At 41.0% G+C, this 17,928-nt stretch overlaps 1 protein-coding gene across 1 annotated transcript in view; it reads left to right on the top strand.

Annotated features, from left to right (window-relative positions):
• ARMH4 (armadillo like helical domain containing 4) overlaps positions 1-17,928 on the top strand; it is a 51,113-nt gene that overhangs the window by 13,225 nt on the left and 19,960 nt on the right. Inside the window, 2 exon segments of the mRNA XM_070931654.1 lie at positions 932-1,123; positions 7,230-7,499. Of these exon segments, the coding sequence (XP_070787755.1) occupies positions 932-1,123; positions 7,230-7,499 (462 nt within the window).

Below are 17,928 nucleotides of genomic sequence, written 5' to 3'. Positions count from 1 at the left end.
ATACTTTTGGAGTATTAGGAGATTTAATGTATCAGTGCACGCTATACTGTTTATTTCTTTTTTGCATTTGTATAATGTTTGTGTTTGTAGTTTTTCTTAATTTTTGTATTATTGTATTTTGCAGTTTACATTATAAACTATTTTGAGATATGTATTCTGAAAGATAATTGTCAAGTAAATTAATAAATTATGTTAAATACAGTTGCAATCAACTAGATCAGTGTTTCTAAATCTTGGCGGCTTGAAGATGCGTGGATTTCAACTCCCAGAATTCCCCAGCCAGAACAGCTTCTGGGAGTTGAAGTCCACACATCTTCAAGCTGCCAAGATTGAGAAATATTGAACTAGATGGTAGAAGTTTTCTTTTAACTCTAATATTAGATTTCAAGATCATCCATTGAAAGAGAGGGTTAGAGATTCAAGGTACACTGGAAGAACTTTTCTTCCTTGTACACCACATAATGAAGTCATGGAATTATTTACTGTGAGAAGTAAAGGTATTTACCAATTCAAATATGAGGGGTCCTTGGTGCTCTCTGATCTTGCTTGTTTTCTTGCAGACCAAACTAGGTAACTTCATCAGTGCTAGAGCTAGCATTGATGATGTTACCTTTTGGGTAATGAAATGTCTGCAAGAAAAAAGGAAGCTCAGAGAGCAGCAAGGACCCTCATCTCAACCCTGAGCTACAAATATTCTCTTGTATCAATTCAAACAGCTTCAAAACATTTGGGAATCATCCTTAATTCATGTGCTAAGAATTTCCACATGTACGAAATATACATTCTCACCTATTTCCATCCGCTAGGATTAGCTGGGGTTCTTCTCTCCAGCCATTGGTTAAGGATGATGAAAATTATAATATGAAGCTTCTTTCTTAGTCATTGTTTGCAATCTTATAGGTCTCACTTGTGATTCTTGCTTGGCTTCCAGAACCTGTCACCCTCCTAGAGAATAAAGAGATCATTTCTGTTACCTATATTCCTGCAACGCTGGCTGATCTGAGGGTGCCAGCTGAAATGACTCTGCCTTCTTTGGCATCTTCGACAAGACAAACCACAGTTCTAGCTGCCCACCGAATTACCACAGCTTCAACTTATGGGCTGGAAAGGCTGGAATCAGAAGGTACTTAAGTAAGATGATTTGAACAGGGATCTTTAAAATCTGAATACTCCCCAACAGGAATTGACTGTGAGAGTCTAATGGTCCAAATATCTACTTTATATAGTACTAAAACTCTCATGTCTGTTTAATTGTTTGTAACTTGGGTGAAAGAGTGTATCATAGGGAAACAATTTGGAATCGAAATTCCTCAAATTTCGAGGAATATAGAACATGTCCAAGATGCAGGACCTACCTTCTTTTGGGATTGAAATTTAGTAAGTAAGTTGTAAGTCTTAAATTTGCCTTAATGCATAAAATCCAACTGGATGGCTTTGGAATATGTAGTCATTTTCACTTAGCCTAGGAAGAAGACAATGATAAATTAGTTCTGGAAATGTTGCTTAGAAAGTTGCATGGGCTTGTGCAAGCACTGACTTGAAGGCAGATCCCTCGGTGTCTCTCTCTCTCTTTCTCTCTCCACCTACCTACCTACCTACCTACCTACCTACCTACCTACCTACCTATCATCTATCTCTTAAAATAATCAAATATTCTTGATCCAGCATGACCATGCCACAAACAGATTAAACGCAGAGTCACCTTGAACCGCAAGATGAGCAGCATATAAATTTAATAAATAAATAAGTAAATAAAATGTTTTTTGAGTAAACTGTAAACATATGAAATAAGAATTAGACTAGATTTCACACTGCATAGTTTCTTTTTGTTGTTATTAGTTGTGAAGCTGTGTCCGACCCATCACGACACCATGGACAATGTTCCTCCAGGCCTTCCTGTCCTCTACCATCCTCTAGAGTCCATTTAAGCTCACGCCTACTGCTTCAGTGACTCCATCGAGCCACCTCGTTCTCTGTCGTCCCCTTCTTCTTTTGCCCTCAATCTTTCCCAGCATCAGGCTCCTCTCCAGTGAGTCCTTCCTTCTCATTAGGTGGCCAAATTATTTCAGTTTCATCTTCAGGATCTGGCCTTCTAAAGAGCAGTCAGGATTGATCTCCTCTAAGACTGACCGGTTTGATCGCCTTGCAGTCCAAGGGACTCGCAGGAGTCTTCTCCAGTACCATAATTCAAAGGCCTCAATTCTTTGGTGCTCAGCTTTTCTTATGGTCCAACTTTCACAGCCATACATTGCAACTGGGAAAACCATAGCCTTGACTATACACACTTTTGTTGGCAGGGTAATGTCTCTGCTTTTTAGTATGCTGTCTAGATTTGCCATAGCTTTCCTCCCCAGGAGCAAGCGTCTTTTAATTTCTTGGCTGCAGTCCCCATCTGAGGTGATCTTGGAGCCCAGGAAAATAAAATCTGTCACTACCTCCATTTCTTCCCCATCTATTTGCCAGGAATTGAGAGGGCTGGATGCCATAATCTTAGTTGTTTCTTTACCCAAGGCTTAATGGTTATAACATTCAGCATCTCCAAGCGTGGTGGAAATGTCTCTCAAGATATTTCTATGCTAGTGGAGTAGCTTCATTTCTGTATTCTGATGTTAAACTCTCAACACTTATTGCAAAGTCTTTTCATAATCAAAGGACTCTGAACTTTGTTATTCTTTCTGAGGCAAGAAGAGGGGGATAGCTGGAGATAACAGGAACCTTGTCTATCCCAGAAGGTGATAAGCCTGATCAAAGTTTTAGAATATGAAAAGGGGAGGGTTGTTGTAGCCTAGTGAAAACTTTAAAAATGTTTCCACCAGACTAAAATAAAAGTAAACTAATGTAGAAAAAATTAGGATAGGGGCCTGATGGGAAGAGCAGGGAACATCCATATCAGTTAATTTTCTGGTAAATGGATCTGAGTAATGTTTATTAAAAAAAGTAGATTGCATGAATGGCAAGTTTTCTTAGTCTACCTAGTGCCCAGGCTTGAATATCTGCCTGCCTGCCTGCCTGCCTGCCTCCCTCCATCCATTTATCCATCCATTTTTTGAGGCCACCCACTTCACATAAGTGAATCTGAACAGTGTAGAAAGATTAAACTCTCCCTCCCCTAAACATATAACCCCCTAGAGCCCTTTCCCTCTGCTCTTGGATTCTCCATTTTTACAAAGTAAGTACCTAACTAAGCTCTTAAAGGACAGATGCTTTATAAATCATGGAGGGAGAAGGGGACATGAAGCGGCATAGATGGCTTTCCTTGCTTGTGGATAACATCGGGTTAGCTTCCTACTTTTAATTAGCAATCATTCTTTAAATTGAGTTACATGTTTTTTTTCTTTTCCTGTAATCATTACCAACCTGTTTTAATTAATGTATTAATGATTTTTTGGACAAGATTTATTCCGAGGAGAGAACTTTTCTAGGAGTTTGATTAAATTTTGGTGCAACGATGGGACAGTAGCACAGAGACACTGCCTGCTGCTGTTCCTGCAGTTGTGCAAAGCCGTCCAATATTTTAAGTGACGATTCTTTGGTTCTTGTGAGCTCAGAAGAAGAATAGTTTCTATATTGTACAGTATTCGTGGTTAAGCTGATCAGGGCAGTTGATCAGGGCAATTAGAGCTAGCCGAAGCTCTGGTTTGACATTTAGCAGATACAAAATAGAGACTCAGGCTTAGTCAAAGACTAAACTTTCTCTTTTTTTGTAATTAATTTGTAACTGATCACATTTGTAGTCTTGTACTTCCTTGTCACTTAATTATCAGTGCTCCTTATTTTTTTAGCGTTGGGGTCTTGCCTATCCAGTGTTATTGAACATGTCCATGTGTGCATCACTTGGATTTACAATCTCATAATAAACCTTGGAAGGGACGTGGTGGCTCAGTGGCTAAGATGCTGAGCTTGTCGATCGAAAGGTTGGCAGTTCAGTGGTTCGAATCCCTAGTGCTGTGTAATGGGGTGAGCTCCTGTTACTTGTCCCAGCTTCTGCCAACCTAGCAGTTCGAAAGCACATAAAAAATGCAAGTAGAAAAATAGGGACCACCTTTGGTGGGAAGGTAACTGTGCGCTTTGGCATTTAGCCATGCCGGCCACATGACCACGGAGACGTCTTCGGACAGCGCTGGCTCTTTGGCTTTGAAACGGAGATGAGCACCATCCCCTAGAGTCAGGAACGACTAGCACATATGTGCGAGGGGAACCTTTATCTTTAATAAATCTTGGAGTTGGAGGTATTTTAGTGTCCTGGTTGAGTAGACAAAAATTAACCTCAATCGGGGAAGGGAGAGAAAACTTACAAATGGGATGGAAATTCTGAAGTTAACTCTTAGGGATATTTCTCCAAGAGTATATATCCAAGGCATATATCTATGTGAGTTGTGGATGTTTTGGCAAGGATGTGACCAGCTGATGTAAGGAAGTTTTTGGTTAAGATTTCTGGGAGCTGTAGTCCCAAAACATTTGGAAGGCACCATGTGGAGATAAAGGTACCAGAATGTTTTATATTAAAAAGAAAAATAAAGGAACAGGGCATCAGGCATCTGTGAGATCTCACAAGAGCAAACTTCTTCAGGGCGGTTCTCAGCTGCCATCCAGCTACAATTGGAAATCTATACCATAAAACAGTAAGGCTTTTCTGTTTTTTCATTACACTGGTGTAATAGCCAAGCATATTTGGTATTTTTTTTTTAAAAAATAATCAGTTATTTCAAAACGAATATCTCTGTTTTATTTGTGGAGAATAAAAAGGGATGGGAGCAGTGACTGGAGTGGTCTTATTTTGCAACAATTATGCCTCCCTCCCTCTCTCTGGAGACCAGGAATATCAGCCTGTGTAATCCTGGAACAAATCATTTAACATTTTATCTAGATATGGACATCACATACTGTACTGTGAATCTGAACAAAGATGGTGTAATTCTGTAGAATTTATAGGGATGAAAACAATTTGGAATCTATTGCCCTACAGAACAGACTTGATGTCTCCATCCCACCATCCTAAAAACTGGGTCCTTAAGGTTGTTTTTTTTTCTGTCATTAATTACAGTTCATACTTTTGTGTGATGCATTTCTAAAAATAAACAGATTTTTATATTGAAAATATTTATCAAAATTAATCACCACCTATCTCGGTCTCAGAGTGGCTGAATGGTATATAATCAAAATATAAAAACATAAAAACCATATAAAAATGCAGTACATCTGTATAAGGAGCTAGGTTGAAACAAAAATAAGTTAAAAGTTAAAATCCAGGAGTATGGAATGTCAGGAGGATCTTGCTATTTAAGGCTATCTGTAGAGCCTTTGTACAATTGTTCATTAAATCAAATATTTCTTAATTATAGAGCAATAATTATTTCTTTGGGTGGAGGGAGCTGGATGGAGTGTGTGGCTAGATTCATATATTGTCCTTTACTGTGACATGTTTTTCTAATTCGTTAGTTGAATAAATCAGGATAATAAGCTATCAAATAAAAAAGCTATAAATTAAATATTTTATTTAAATAATAATTCCTTATAAATAATAAGCTGTAATAATAATAAAGGCAGTATATAAACAAATGCCATGTTGATTGGGTTCTATACTGCTCTGCCAAAATCTAAGATAGAAATCTGTAGTAAACACCAACTTTAATCCCATCACTTTTAACTGTAACTTTATGTAAACTTTAAATTTATGTATTTATTTTGATACTTTAAAACACTATCAAGAGGAACACACAAAAAATGGAAATACTGGAAATGGAATTGCTGGCATTTTCTCTTATAGTGTCTTCCTTCTTCACTGGGATTTTTCTTCTGAACTTTCTTGAAGATTGCAGGGCCTCTTTATGACCAACTGATGGCAATGTTTCCTTTTGTTTCTAACACCAAGGAATGTAATGTAATTGGTAATGCAGTGTTAGAGCAAAATATTTTAGAGACAAGCAAGAATCCAATGCATTTCTTTCTGTGATGCATGAAATCACTGCATTCATCCTTTTGCACAATGTCTGGAAGTATGAGAATTGATCAGTCAAATATCTGCTGGTTTGACCTAGGATATATAATTATTTTCGGTTGAAATAAAGGGGACAGGAACGTACTAAAATTCATTGGATAGCATTCATATTTCATTTTTAAAAATATGGACTCTTGTGCAGCCTCATTGTATGCACGAAAAAAAGCTTTTATTGAAAGAAGAAATTATGCAGGATAATGATGAATAAATTCTGATATTGGGCAAGTACAAATAGAGTTGCATCTGTCCATAAGAGCAAGAGTCTCTTAAAGACACTGTTATGCTTGGTTAGCATCCCAATCTAGTGCCTTCCAGATGTGTTAGACCAACTCTTAGCATTCTCAGCCCACAAGCTGTTTCCATGCTGGCTAGGAGTTGTAGGATATACTGTATATACAGAATATATTTAATATGTCTGGAGCAGGGGTGGGTTCTACTTACCTCCGCTACTGGTTCGCAATGGGAGTGTGCATGCTCTTCTGTGCGTGCGCAGATTGTTCATGATGATGTCCGGGTGGGTGGGTGGAGTCACCCACTGCCATTATTACCGGTTCGCAAGAAATGGACTGAACCGGGAGCAACCCACCACTGGTCTGGAGGTCACCAAACATGGGCAGATTTTCTAGATCATTGTTAGTCATTATGGCCAATAGGCTGCATGCATCCATTTTGCAGATTCAGGTGGAGCATTCAGAATTATATAGCCAAGTGATCATTTTCAGTGGCACAATATTTGCCTTTCTGTTCCCACAAATTAAGTCCCCTAATAAGTGTGTTAAGCTTCCCAAAAAATTCATTCACTTAATTTTAAAAAGCTGCAATTAAGTTAAACAGTTTTACTTCTAGTGGTGTGAGTATCGCTCATTGGGCAAATGGTCCAATCAACATTAGGATTGTAATGTATCTCTCTGGAAAGGCCCTCCTCTTAAGTTCACAAGTGGGTAGAGGTTTTCATCAAGATTATGAGAGAAGAGAAAAAGAAGAAAGAAACTACTTTGTATTTGACGAGTATCTGTATTTTTAGAACTTTCCAGATGCTATCAGTAGATACTCGCTGAGAAACAGACTTTAATTAACCAAGACAATAGCCTCTATTTCAAGCATCTTCCAACATTACTTCAATTCATTAAAAAAGGAGTACAAATCAATTCATTAACCTGCTTGTCATCAATGAATGCCATAATATGGTTTGTTTCAGTATCGTCTTTCTTTTAATTCCTATCTCTTTTAGAGGAAGAAGAGGAAGAAGAAGAAGAGGAGGATGAAGAAGAAGAAGAGGAAGAGGAGGATATGGATGAGGATGAAGAAGAGAATGACGTCGACAGAGAACCCAGTTTAATAGATGAAAACTTAGATGATGCTGACCTCTCCAGTTTTACTGTTCCTGGGGAAACCTCACAGGAACCCTTGGAAGGTCTGGAAAGCCCTGCAGGAGAGCTCTCAGGAATATCCTATCATGTACCAAACGCAATTGAATGGGAACAACAGAACCAAGGGCTCGGTAAGCAATACGTAACACGTGGAAGGTTTGGGCAGCAAAGTCTCTATGCTTGAAAAGGAAGTTCTTATTTTCATTGCAGTTATCAATTCTTCAGTGGTTTGGCTCAGTAGTGGGATTCAAATCTCTACCAGTTTGCTCGTGGGCGCTCATGGGCACTTGCGTGCTTGTGCACTCACACGCACACGCAACACTTCTGCACATGCGCAGAAGCTTCTGCGTATGCACAGAGACATCCGGGCGGGTGGGTGGAGCCTCCCGCCGCCGCCGCTACCAGTTTGCCCGAACCAGGGTGAACCGGTAGCAACCCACCCCTGGTTTAGCTGGTTATCAAATGTAGTGTAGTGGCTAGTGGGTAGTGATCAAGCTAACAAAGTAGAATTGAAGAAACATTTCCATTCTTGATGTTTTAGCTCTATTTATTTATTTGAATTTATAGTATATCCCATCTTTCATTGAAGAGTTCAGTGACCCCTCATTCTGTTTATCCCCAACCATAACCTGGGCTTTTGCAAGATTTGACTTCTACATATTGTGCCCATTTCTGGACTGAGAGGCCTTGTTTGCGGTAATCCATTCCTTTGTCATCCCTTTCAGTGTTACTCTAACAGACTCTACATGGGGCTGCCCTTGAAAAGCATTGGGAACCTAGTCTGGAATGCATTTATGCAGTCAATTTTTGGCATTTTCACTGTACTCATATAATATTGGTTCCCAGTAGGTTTCCGAGTGCAATTCAAGGTGCTGGTTGTTACCTATAAAAGCCTACAAGGCATAAGGCCAGGATCCTTGTAGGACATTTCTCCCATTGCTTCTGCTCCTTCTCACCAGATCCAGCAGGGAGAGCATGCCTCCTCCTGTATTGAACAATGTCATTTTGTTGGATCAGGAGTTGTGCTTTTTCTGCTGCCTTGTGGAACAGCATCACCCTGGACATCCAGTGGCACCAACCCTGTTACCCTTTCCTAAGATTTTGAAGGCCTAGCTGTTTCCCCAGGTGTGTGGGCAGAGAAGTTAAACAAGCAGCGTTGTTGATATGGTATTGTGATTAGGCGGTATTGTTTACCTTGGGTAGCATAACTTATTGTTTGTAACTGTTGGTCTCACAACTAGTCCAATGTAACCCTAGGCAGGGTTTCCTGCCTCAGCAGGGGGTTGGACTAGAAGACCTCCAAGGTCCCTTCCAACTCTGTTATTCTGTATCTTTGCTACTACTGTACATTGGCTGTTGTTGACATGAGAAAACAAAATGGCCTGGCCTAACTCCCCTCTTTTAAATTCTTAAATTTTAAATTTTTGAATTCGTGATTTTATAAATTGGGTGTTTTAATCTGTGTTTCGGCCGAAATATTTAATAATTTTAAGGGATTTTTAATATTTGTATTGTCTGTATTTTATCTTGGCTGTTCACCACCCTGAGTCCTTCGGGAGTAGGGCGGTATAGAAATTTGATTAATAAATAAATAAATAAATAAATAAATAAAATAATCAGGTGACCCCCTCAACAGTGGTGGGTTTCTAACTGTTTGCCCCAGTTCGGGCGAACCGGTAGTGGTGGTGGTGGGAGGCTCCGCTCACCCGCCTGGATGTCATCATGGATGCTCTGCACATGCTCTTTCTCTCTGTCTCTCTGTCTCTCTTCTGGAGGTGGGGGAGGTGAAAAACAGGGTGTGGTGATGCCCCGGGTGGCCTGTGCACCCCATTTTTGGCTTGCAGAGTGCTACTTGAGGTACACCCCATTTTCCACCTCCCCTGGCTCCAGAAAAACTCTGTAGCCCCAAAACAGGCTAAAACGGCCCATATTTGGCCTCCCAGGGCATCCACACGCCTAGTTTTTCACTTCTCCCACCTCCAGAAGCACTCTGAGGGCCAAAAATGTGGACCTTACCTTCCAGTTCCAGCCTGCGGGGCTTGCAAAGGTAAGTCCTGCGCTCGGCCGAAGGGTGGGGGCCGGCGGGTAGACGGGGTGATGTGGATGGATCAGCCTTGTGGTCCTTGCTGGGCCAAATTAATGGCTTCGACGGGTCATATGCAGCCCGTGGGCTGTAGTTTGAGGACCCCTGGTTTAGAGCAATGTTTCTCAACCTGAAGATATGTGGACTTAAATTCCCAGAATTTCCCAATGATCTCGGGGGAGGGAGGGAACCCCACTTGTCGAAGGAGAAACCATGAGATCTTATCATAGCCTGGACAGAATAATTCTGCACTCCCTTGAGTCTTTTCTTCATTGTTTTTGTTTTCAACTATAAACAACATTGTTGGCTTGCAAATTTAAACAAAGTTATTGTAATTGGCAAAGTGGAATGGGAGAACTCATCTGTTTGCATTCCTTTTGTTTTGACTATGTACTTTTGTAGGAAGCTTGGAGAAGGAGTGATGAATTTGATTTGAAAAGATAGCAGAAAGGGAAAGGATTAGGCAGAAATACGGGCCCCTTCTTGAATCTTCTTTAAGCTTGTAATCTTCTGAGGAGCTTGGAGTTGAAGCAGTTTTTTAGGAAGACAAAAACCATCAGTGGATTCAGTGTTCATTCCAATCTGAGATGAATATTCACTGATTGATCTGGGAACATATTTTGCATGTGGCTCTGGGAGTTGCATTTGATCAATCGCACGGCTAGTCCAGAAGCAGCAGACAGCAGCACCCAGCTGACCTTGGCTGATCTTGGGGGAAAAAAAACCTAAGCAAGGTTAAAAATGGGTAAAATTTATATAAGAGGCTCCCTGAATGAACAAGGCTTTAGGGTAGATTAAGACGTTAAAAACAAACTAAAGCAGAAAAAGGCAGTGTCAAACTATGTATCTTTTGTTGCCATGAAAATTGCAGGTAGTCCTCAACTTATGACCATAATTGAGCCCCCAATTTCTGTTGCTAAGTGAGTTTTTAAGTGAACATTGCCCCATTTTATGACCTGTCTTGCCACAATTGTTAAATAAATTACTGTAGTTGTTAAGTTAGTAACATAGTTGGTAAGTGAATCTGGTTTTCCCATTAACTTTGCTTGTCAGAAGGTTGCAAAACGTGATCACATGACCTTGGGACATTGTAACTGTCATAAATAGTGAGTCAGTTGCCAAGCATCTGAATTTTGATCACATGACTATGGGGATGCTGTAAGAAATGTATGTGTGAAAAATGACCATAAGTCCCTTTTTTTGGTGCTGTTGTAACTTTGAACGGTCATTAAATGAACTGTTATAAATTGATGTTGTAACCTAGGCTTACAAGACACAATTAGTCCCAAATAACCCTATTTTATTGTAGCAGCTGAGAATTATGTTCATTCCCAGCTGAGTCCCAATTAGTTGCAAAAAAAGTCCTTCAGAAGAAGTCCTTTGGGATAATCATCAAACTTTATCTTCTGTGACACCCTGCCAAGGCCCTTACTTGAAGTTCAGAAACAAACAAGAGACGCCGACTGGAAACAGAGTTAGCAATGTTGCTTTCCTGCAAAAGGCCCCAAGTGCCTTTGTTTCTCTTTTAAGCCTTATAGGAGGGACCAATCATCTCCTGACCTTATTCCCGAGTTGTTCCTTTTGCTTTAGCTGCTCTTGCCTTCTGGCAGCTCTGTGCTTGTGTGCACTAGGAACAGGCTCCTCCTGTTCCTCTACCTCTCTGCTGTCTGACTCTGGGGCAGGGGTGAAATCTAAAATTTGTTACTACTGGTTCTGTGGGCGTGGCTTGGTGGTGAGGGTAATGTGACTGGGTAGGCGTGGCCATTTTTTTTTTACTTTTAAAACCATTTTTTACATGTAAAACCATGTAAAAAAATGCTTTCAAAAGGCTCTGACGATCCCAGCTGAGTTGCTTGATCGGCAGGCAACTCAGCTGGGATCGTCAGAGCTTGGCTCGTCAGAGCCATTTAAAAGAAAAAACTTTTTTTCTTTTAAATAGCTCTGGCGATCCAAGCTGAGTTGCCTGATTAGCAGGCAACTCAGCTTGGCTCGTCAGAGACATTTAAAAGAAAAAAAAAGGCTCTGATGATCGCGCGGCTCAGCTGGGCATGGGGGGCGGGGGCAGGGATTTTTGCTACCGGTTCTCCGAACTGCCTGCCGCCATTGCTACCTACTCGCCCGAGCCGGTCCGAACCGGGAGCATTTCACCCCTGCTCTGGGGGCTCCAGAGTCCGCGCATCACTCCTAGATGGCCCTGGCTCCATCTCTGCCTCCGACTCAGAGCCCTCGTCTGGGCTTTCCCCAGACTCCAGGACTGGCCCATGTTCCTCCCCAGCTGTTCTGCCCTAGCTCCGGATTTCTGAGGATATTGACACACACCAATGGTCCTTATCAAATTTATTAAGTAGCAAGAATAAACCAATGTCCGGCAAAGGTTGGCAACCAGCCCAGAAAACAAAATACGATAAGACTTTTCCAAAAATGCTCTGATGATAATTACAAGTTGTTTCCAGCAAGAAACTTACTAACCATGTGTGACTTAAATAGGCTAAGGGAGTGGCCAATTATCCTCAAGTCTTACTCTCGAGGAGACCTCCTCCTCCTGAGTAGCCACTCCTGCCTTTTGGCAGCCCTGTGTGCTCGAGCATTGAGGAGAGGCTCCTCCACTTCGCTCTCTCCACTAGAAGCAGCCTCTGGAGGTTCTGAAGGCCCTGGCTGAGTCTCTGGCTCTGGCACCACATCCTCTTCAGCCTCCTCGCTGCCTGACGTGAGCGCCGGCTGCGCAGGCTGCTGGCGCGATACCACACCAGCCTCCTCATCGTCGGGATCAGCCATGATCCGCGCAGGCCGCTGGCGGGCCACAACATCAGCCTCCTCATTGTCCGACTCTGCTGCCAGCTCCGCAGGCTGCTGGCGGACCACAACATTTGAGGACTATCTGTATATGGAATCTCTATTCCTTTAGGTCAGTGTTTCTTATTTCAGCAACTTTAAGATATGTGAATTTCAACTCCCAGAATTCCTCAGCCAACTTCCTGGGGAGTTCTGGAAGTTGAAGTCCACACATCTTAAGGTTGTTGAAACCTTAGGTTTATATCTGGTCCAGGTATTGTTTCAAATGCCAGAGAGCCAGTAATGAAGGATACCGGGAGTTGTAATTCAGTAATATCTGGAGGGCAAATAAGATCTTTTTTTTTAAATTGATTTATTTATATCTTCACTCTTATAACACCTGCATCCTTCACGCTTCAGTATATTATTTATAACATGAAACTCCAGTTACATTCTCAGAGGTTCCATCTTTCAGTTGTATCCTTATGAATCTTTGCAAAAAGAACCAAATAATTTTTTAAAATACAGAAATAATGCTTGGTGAGAGATCGAAGCTTACTACCCCCTTTTTTTTCTGATCTTCATCTTCATGGGATTGCATTTGTTGAACATCTCCAGGATTTTTCTGAAGTTTTTCTTGGAGGAAAAAGAAGCTGGATTGCACCCAATTCAGGAGGAATGAAAGCACAGATATAGGAGTCGGGGTGATGGGAGGGGGGGCACACACAGGAGAATGACATTTCACTGGGAAGGGAGGACACTAATGGCTACCCCACCATTCAATTAATCAATAGGCAATTTGCTTCTTTCAAATAAAAAGCCAGAAAGAATAGGCTGGAGTGTCTGATTTCATTGGATATCCATGGACTCTCAGCTTTAATTAAAAAGGAAAACAAAGGAAAGTTCCTACAGCCTTTGAGAAGAGTTGGAACCTGGGCAGAGGGAGTGAGCTGAGTAGAGAATTGATTAGATGCTACTTTTATGCCCTGGACTATTTCACAGTGAAGTGAGTATATAAGTCTTTAACATGAGTTTTTTAAAAGTTACAAAACCTTAGATCGACTTGATAGTGGAAATGGTCGCCCAGAGAGATGGTGGACTCTTATTCCTACTGGGTATGTTCAGCCGTCTTGTCTGAGATAATTCAGCCAGTCAGAGCAGGGGATTAAACTGGATGACCTAAATGGCTTCTTCCAACTTTGTGATTGTGTGAGAGCTTGTACCTGAATTTTTATTTTGAGTGAGGGGTTCAGTTGGGTGAGGTGGCCTCTACCAACTCTATGATATAAAGAAAAAGAAAATAACAGTGTTAATGTCATAGAACAGTGATGGCGAACCTATGGCACGCATGCCAGAGATGGCACGTAGAACCCTCTCTGTGGGCATGTGCGCCATCAGCAGCTACTCTTCCGGGTTCTGGCCAGCTGGTCTTTGCATGAAGACCAGTTGCCCAGTGTGCATGCGCATGTTGGAACCCGGAAAGGAGCAGCAGACCGGTGTGCATGTGTGCAATGGAACCCGGAAGTGCAGCTGGCCACTGCATGCATGTGTACCGGCCAGCTGCTTTCTCCTGGTTATGGCGCTCTGGTGCATGCACGTGTGCACTCCAATTTCGGCACTCGGTGTCGAAAAGGTTAACCATCAGTGTCATAGAAGTATTTTTAGTGAACAAGGGGTTACTAAAGTGGCAGCCATCACTGCTAGTCTCCAGAGGACAACAGAAAATCATGGGGATGGTGTGTAAGATATAAATGCCTTTTGGGAAGATGCATTATGACAATCCAATACATCTGCCATCCAGATGTCTTGCTCTCATCTGTTCAGTTTTTGCAATTGCTTTGGAGGAGCTTGGGGAGGGAAAAGGCTACATGAGGACAAAGCAATCCAAACTCCTGCAGAAATGCTACTTTTCAGTAAACAAATCACCAGGATCGAGACAGTAGAGCATTTATTTTGACTTTATAGATTTGATATGTGAGCTAGGCTATCTGTGGCTGTTTTCGGTTTCCAGTTTCCAGTGGCAGCATAAATGACCCAATCACTTTAAAACAGCATTAATCTGGAAATAGAATTAGTAGGTGAGGATTAAAGAAAAGTTTTTTTTTTTTCTGGAGTTGTTTCTGCTTCTGGCAAAACAAAAATGTAAACCCACCAGAATCTTTCAGATTCTGCAATTGGTGGGGATGTGATGTGATGACGCAGAGGCTTAATGACCCTGGAACTGCCAGCCAGGAATGATGTGCACTCCGGCGGTTCAAGCCCAGCTCCATGAGACAGAGTGAGCTGCCGTCGCTCGATCCATAGCTCCTGCCCACCCAGCAGTTCAAAGGCAGGCAATATTGCAAATAGATAAATGGTTATCACTTCGGTGGGGGAAAAAAAACTAGCTGTGTTCATGTGTGCGGAGAGCAGAAGCCTGTGCTGGATCTGGCCAGATGCAAGGCATTACCACATGAAGCGAGAGGAGATTGGCGGAGGAGCCTGGAAGAGCTAACAACACAAGCACTACTAGCTACTTGGTGTAAACCTAGTTCCCCCCCCCCCCCGGTGGTGCACCAAGCGCCAAATGGAATGAACTAGTAATATAGGCTGTCAGGACTACATTGTGTCTCACATGTGTAGATTTCCCTGACATTGTATGCCATACTCTAAATAAATAAAACAGTAAGAGGTACAATTTAAAAATCCTGCTCCATTAAAAAAAAAAAAAAAAGAGGTAAAAATGCCTCTTCTCAACTTCATGGGACTTTGCTGCTATGCAGTTTTCATGCAGTTTTGCCATAACCTTCTTTTGGGCTGTTTTTTTCTTTCTTAATATAATCAATAGTCCTGGAATCCTTAAATTACATTTTTCAACCTTGACAACTTTAAGATGTGTAAATTTCAACTTCCAGAATTACCCAGCCAACCTCTTTGTTCAATGGGGCAAATTAGCAAAAGACAGAAACAATGCCTTGTCTGTTGATCCTAGCAAATGAAGCACTAAATTATGGATTTTGGATTTTTTAAAGGAGCAGGTGGAACTAATTAGTTTAGTACACAGCCATTATATAATGATAATGAATGCATACTCTCACAAAATCTTTAGTAAGTTTCTCTTCTTTAAATACTAAATTTTGCTAATATATTATGGTAACATAAATGTAATTAATAATGCCCTTGTACTATCAGACATATAATTACTTCTGGTTTCCTGTTTAGCAATTACTGCAACAAATTTATTCTAAAGAACTCAGGTCTGGAACAAATTTTGATTTTTTTTAGCATTATAACATATTGTAGGTGAATTGGAATAGGTTCAAAGGACATGGTGAAACTGGTCACCCAACTGAAAAATTAGTTCTGTTAAAAACTTGAGAGTATTGGGTATCTTTAACATGAAATAGAAAAAAGTAAGGAGTGGGGGACAGATATGATAATTCACCCCAAATACCTGAAGGGATGTCATGTAAAAAGGGGCAAATGGTAGAATTAATTGGGTTCAGAAAAATCACAGAATGATTTAGCCCCTGAGCCCAGCTCCTGCTTACTCCTGGAAAGATGTAGTCAGAAAAGCAATGAGCAATCAGAAGGTTGATTCTAGGCTCCCTTCACTGGAGGTGGTCAAGATATCTCAGAGATGTTTTAGCTGCACAGAATACAGGACTGGATTCGGTAGCCAAAACTGATTGATTGATTGATTGATTGAATGATTATGTGCCTTCAAGTTGGTGTTGTCTCTTAGGAATTTCATAGATAGATTTCCCCCCATTGGATCCTTTAGGTTTTCCAATGGTGCCATTCACTTTGATGGTAATCATCCTCTTCTCTTTCCTTCCACCTTTTCCACAATGTGTCCAAAATTTGGTCATTTGAGCCTGGACATTTTTGCCTTGAGTGAGAACTCTGGGTTGATTTGTTTGATGATTGATTGTTTCCTTGGTTAGATGGCCCAACTGGCCTCTAATGATACTAAGAGTAGAAATCCAGATGGAAGCATTCTCAGCAAATGTCTATCCGGTCTTAGTTTGAGCAAATCTAAGAAAGCTTGTCCCATTTCCTTGCCGTATCTTCAGTTACATTGTCTCACTACTGGTACCATGTTTCTCCTAATACCCAGCAGTCAGCCTCTATCTCAAGACTATTATAGTCTGTGCCCTGAAAAAAAAATTACTTGTCAGGTCTCTGTTGAGCTGTCAAAAAGAATTAGTTGCCTATCTAAATAATGACACTGGCCTCCTTTGGCCAATTTCTTTTTTAATTTAGGCATTTTAGCCTGAGAAATCTTTTCAACAGTGGAGCTTTCATCCAAGAGTTAATAAATCCTTTTCCTTTTCTTAAATCTTCTTTTTATTTTCTTCAATTGCAATAAGCATAGTTATAGTTCATTTTACACCATTATCCTTTTGCATCTTAATGAATAGTTTTCATTGTTATTACACATTGCTGGGAAAGAGCCCATTAACACCATTCCTTGTTTATAAGCACATGGATTTCTCTAAACTAAGATGTGGCCTGAATGAAGGCAGATATGCATGTCCCAGGATGATGTTGCAGGATCCAATCTGGGTCGGTCACCGGGACGAGAAGTTTAGTCTTCTGAGCTTTTGGATTTGTGCTGGAGCCCATCTTCAGGGAACTTCTCTTTAGCAGAGTGTGCGAAAGCTGAAAAGGTTAAATGCCTGGTCCTGGAGACCGACCCAGATTAGATCCTGTAAGATGTGGAATCATTATGGGGGGGTGGGGTTTGCATTTAACTGATGAATATTAGAAAAGCTGCTCTTGACTGAGTAACAGTTCTGAGGTAAAGACAGCTTTACTGCATGGCCAGTATGACAGAGAATAATGTTCCTCTAGCATGGCGGTTTTTTGAATAAAAAAAAATCCAGTTCCCATCACTAGTATGGCAATATCAAAGGATTATGGGACCTGTGTTTCTATAATACGAGGATATAAGACTACTTGGGGACAGCTTGCTGGCTGGGGAATTCTGAGCATTGGAGCCCATAAATCTTAAAATTGCCAAGTTTGAAAAACAGCAGTGTAGAAGCTGAGGGACCAGGTTAGAAACCAAGGAAAGGTAATTCTAATGGTGGGATTCAGCCAGTTCGCACCACTTTGGGAGAAGCGGTTGTTAACTTTCTGAGCAGTTTGGTGAACTGGTTGTTGAAAGAAATCATTAGGGCAGAGAACCGGTTGTTAAATTACTTGAATCCCACCACTGGGAAATTCTAATTCTTCCTTAGGCATGACAGCCAATTGGATGACTTTGGGCCAGATCTCTCTCTGAGCCCAGCTCATCTCACATGGTTGTTGTTATGGGGAAAATAAGAGACAGGGACATTAGGTATGTATATTGCCTTCAGTTGAATAACAGTGCGGTTAAAATAATGAAATAAATCACAAGAGAAAGGAGCAGAGGTCTGTTGAAATAAAGACAAGCTGACGCTGCATGAATGGCATAAATAGGGTGAGTAGGATGTGATGTATAAGTTACTCTGAATAAAAGGGAATGTGTACTAAAGAGTGTGTGTGTGGAGAGAGACAATTATATTGTATATACACTGCTCAAAATAATAAAGGGAACACAAGCAGAAGACATCCGAGATCTGAATGAATGAAATAGCCTTATTAAATACTTTGTTCGTTACATACAGTAGTTTTGTGTTCCCTTTAGTTGTTTGAGCAGTGTATAAACTACTGTATGTAAAGAACAAAGTATTTAA

Source organism: Pituophis catenifer, unplaced genomic scaffold (assembly GCF_029215685.1).
Source record: "Pituophis catenifer annectens isolate HBS135680 unplaced genomic scaffold, rPitCat1.0.hap2 SCAF_1, whole genome shotgun sequence".
Classification (NCBI taxonomy): domain Eukaryota; kingdom Metazoa; phylum Chordata; class Lepidosauria; order Squamata; family Colubridae; genus Pituophis; species Pituophis catenifer.
This window is presented reverse-complemented; position numbering and strand designations above follow the sequence as displayed.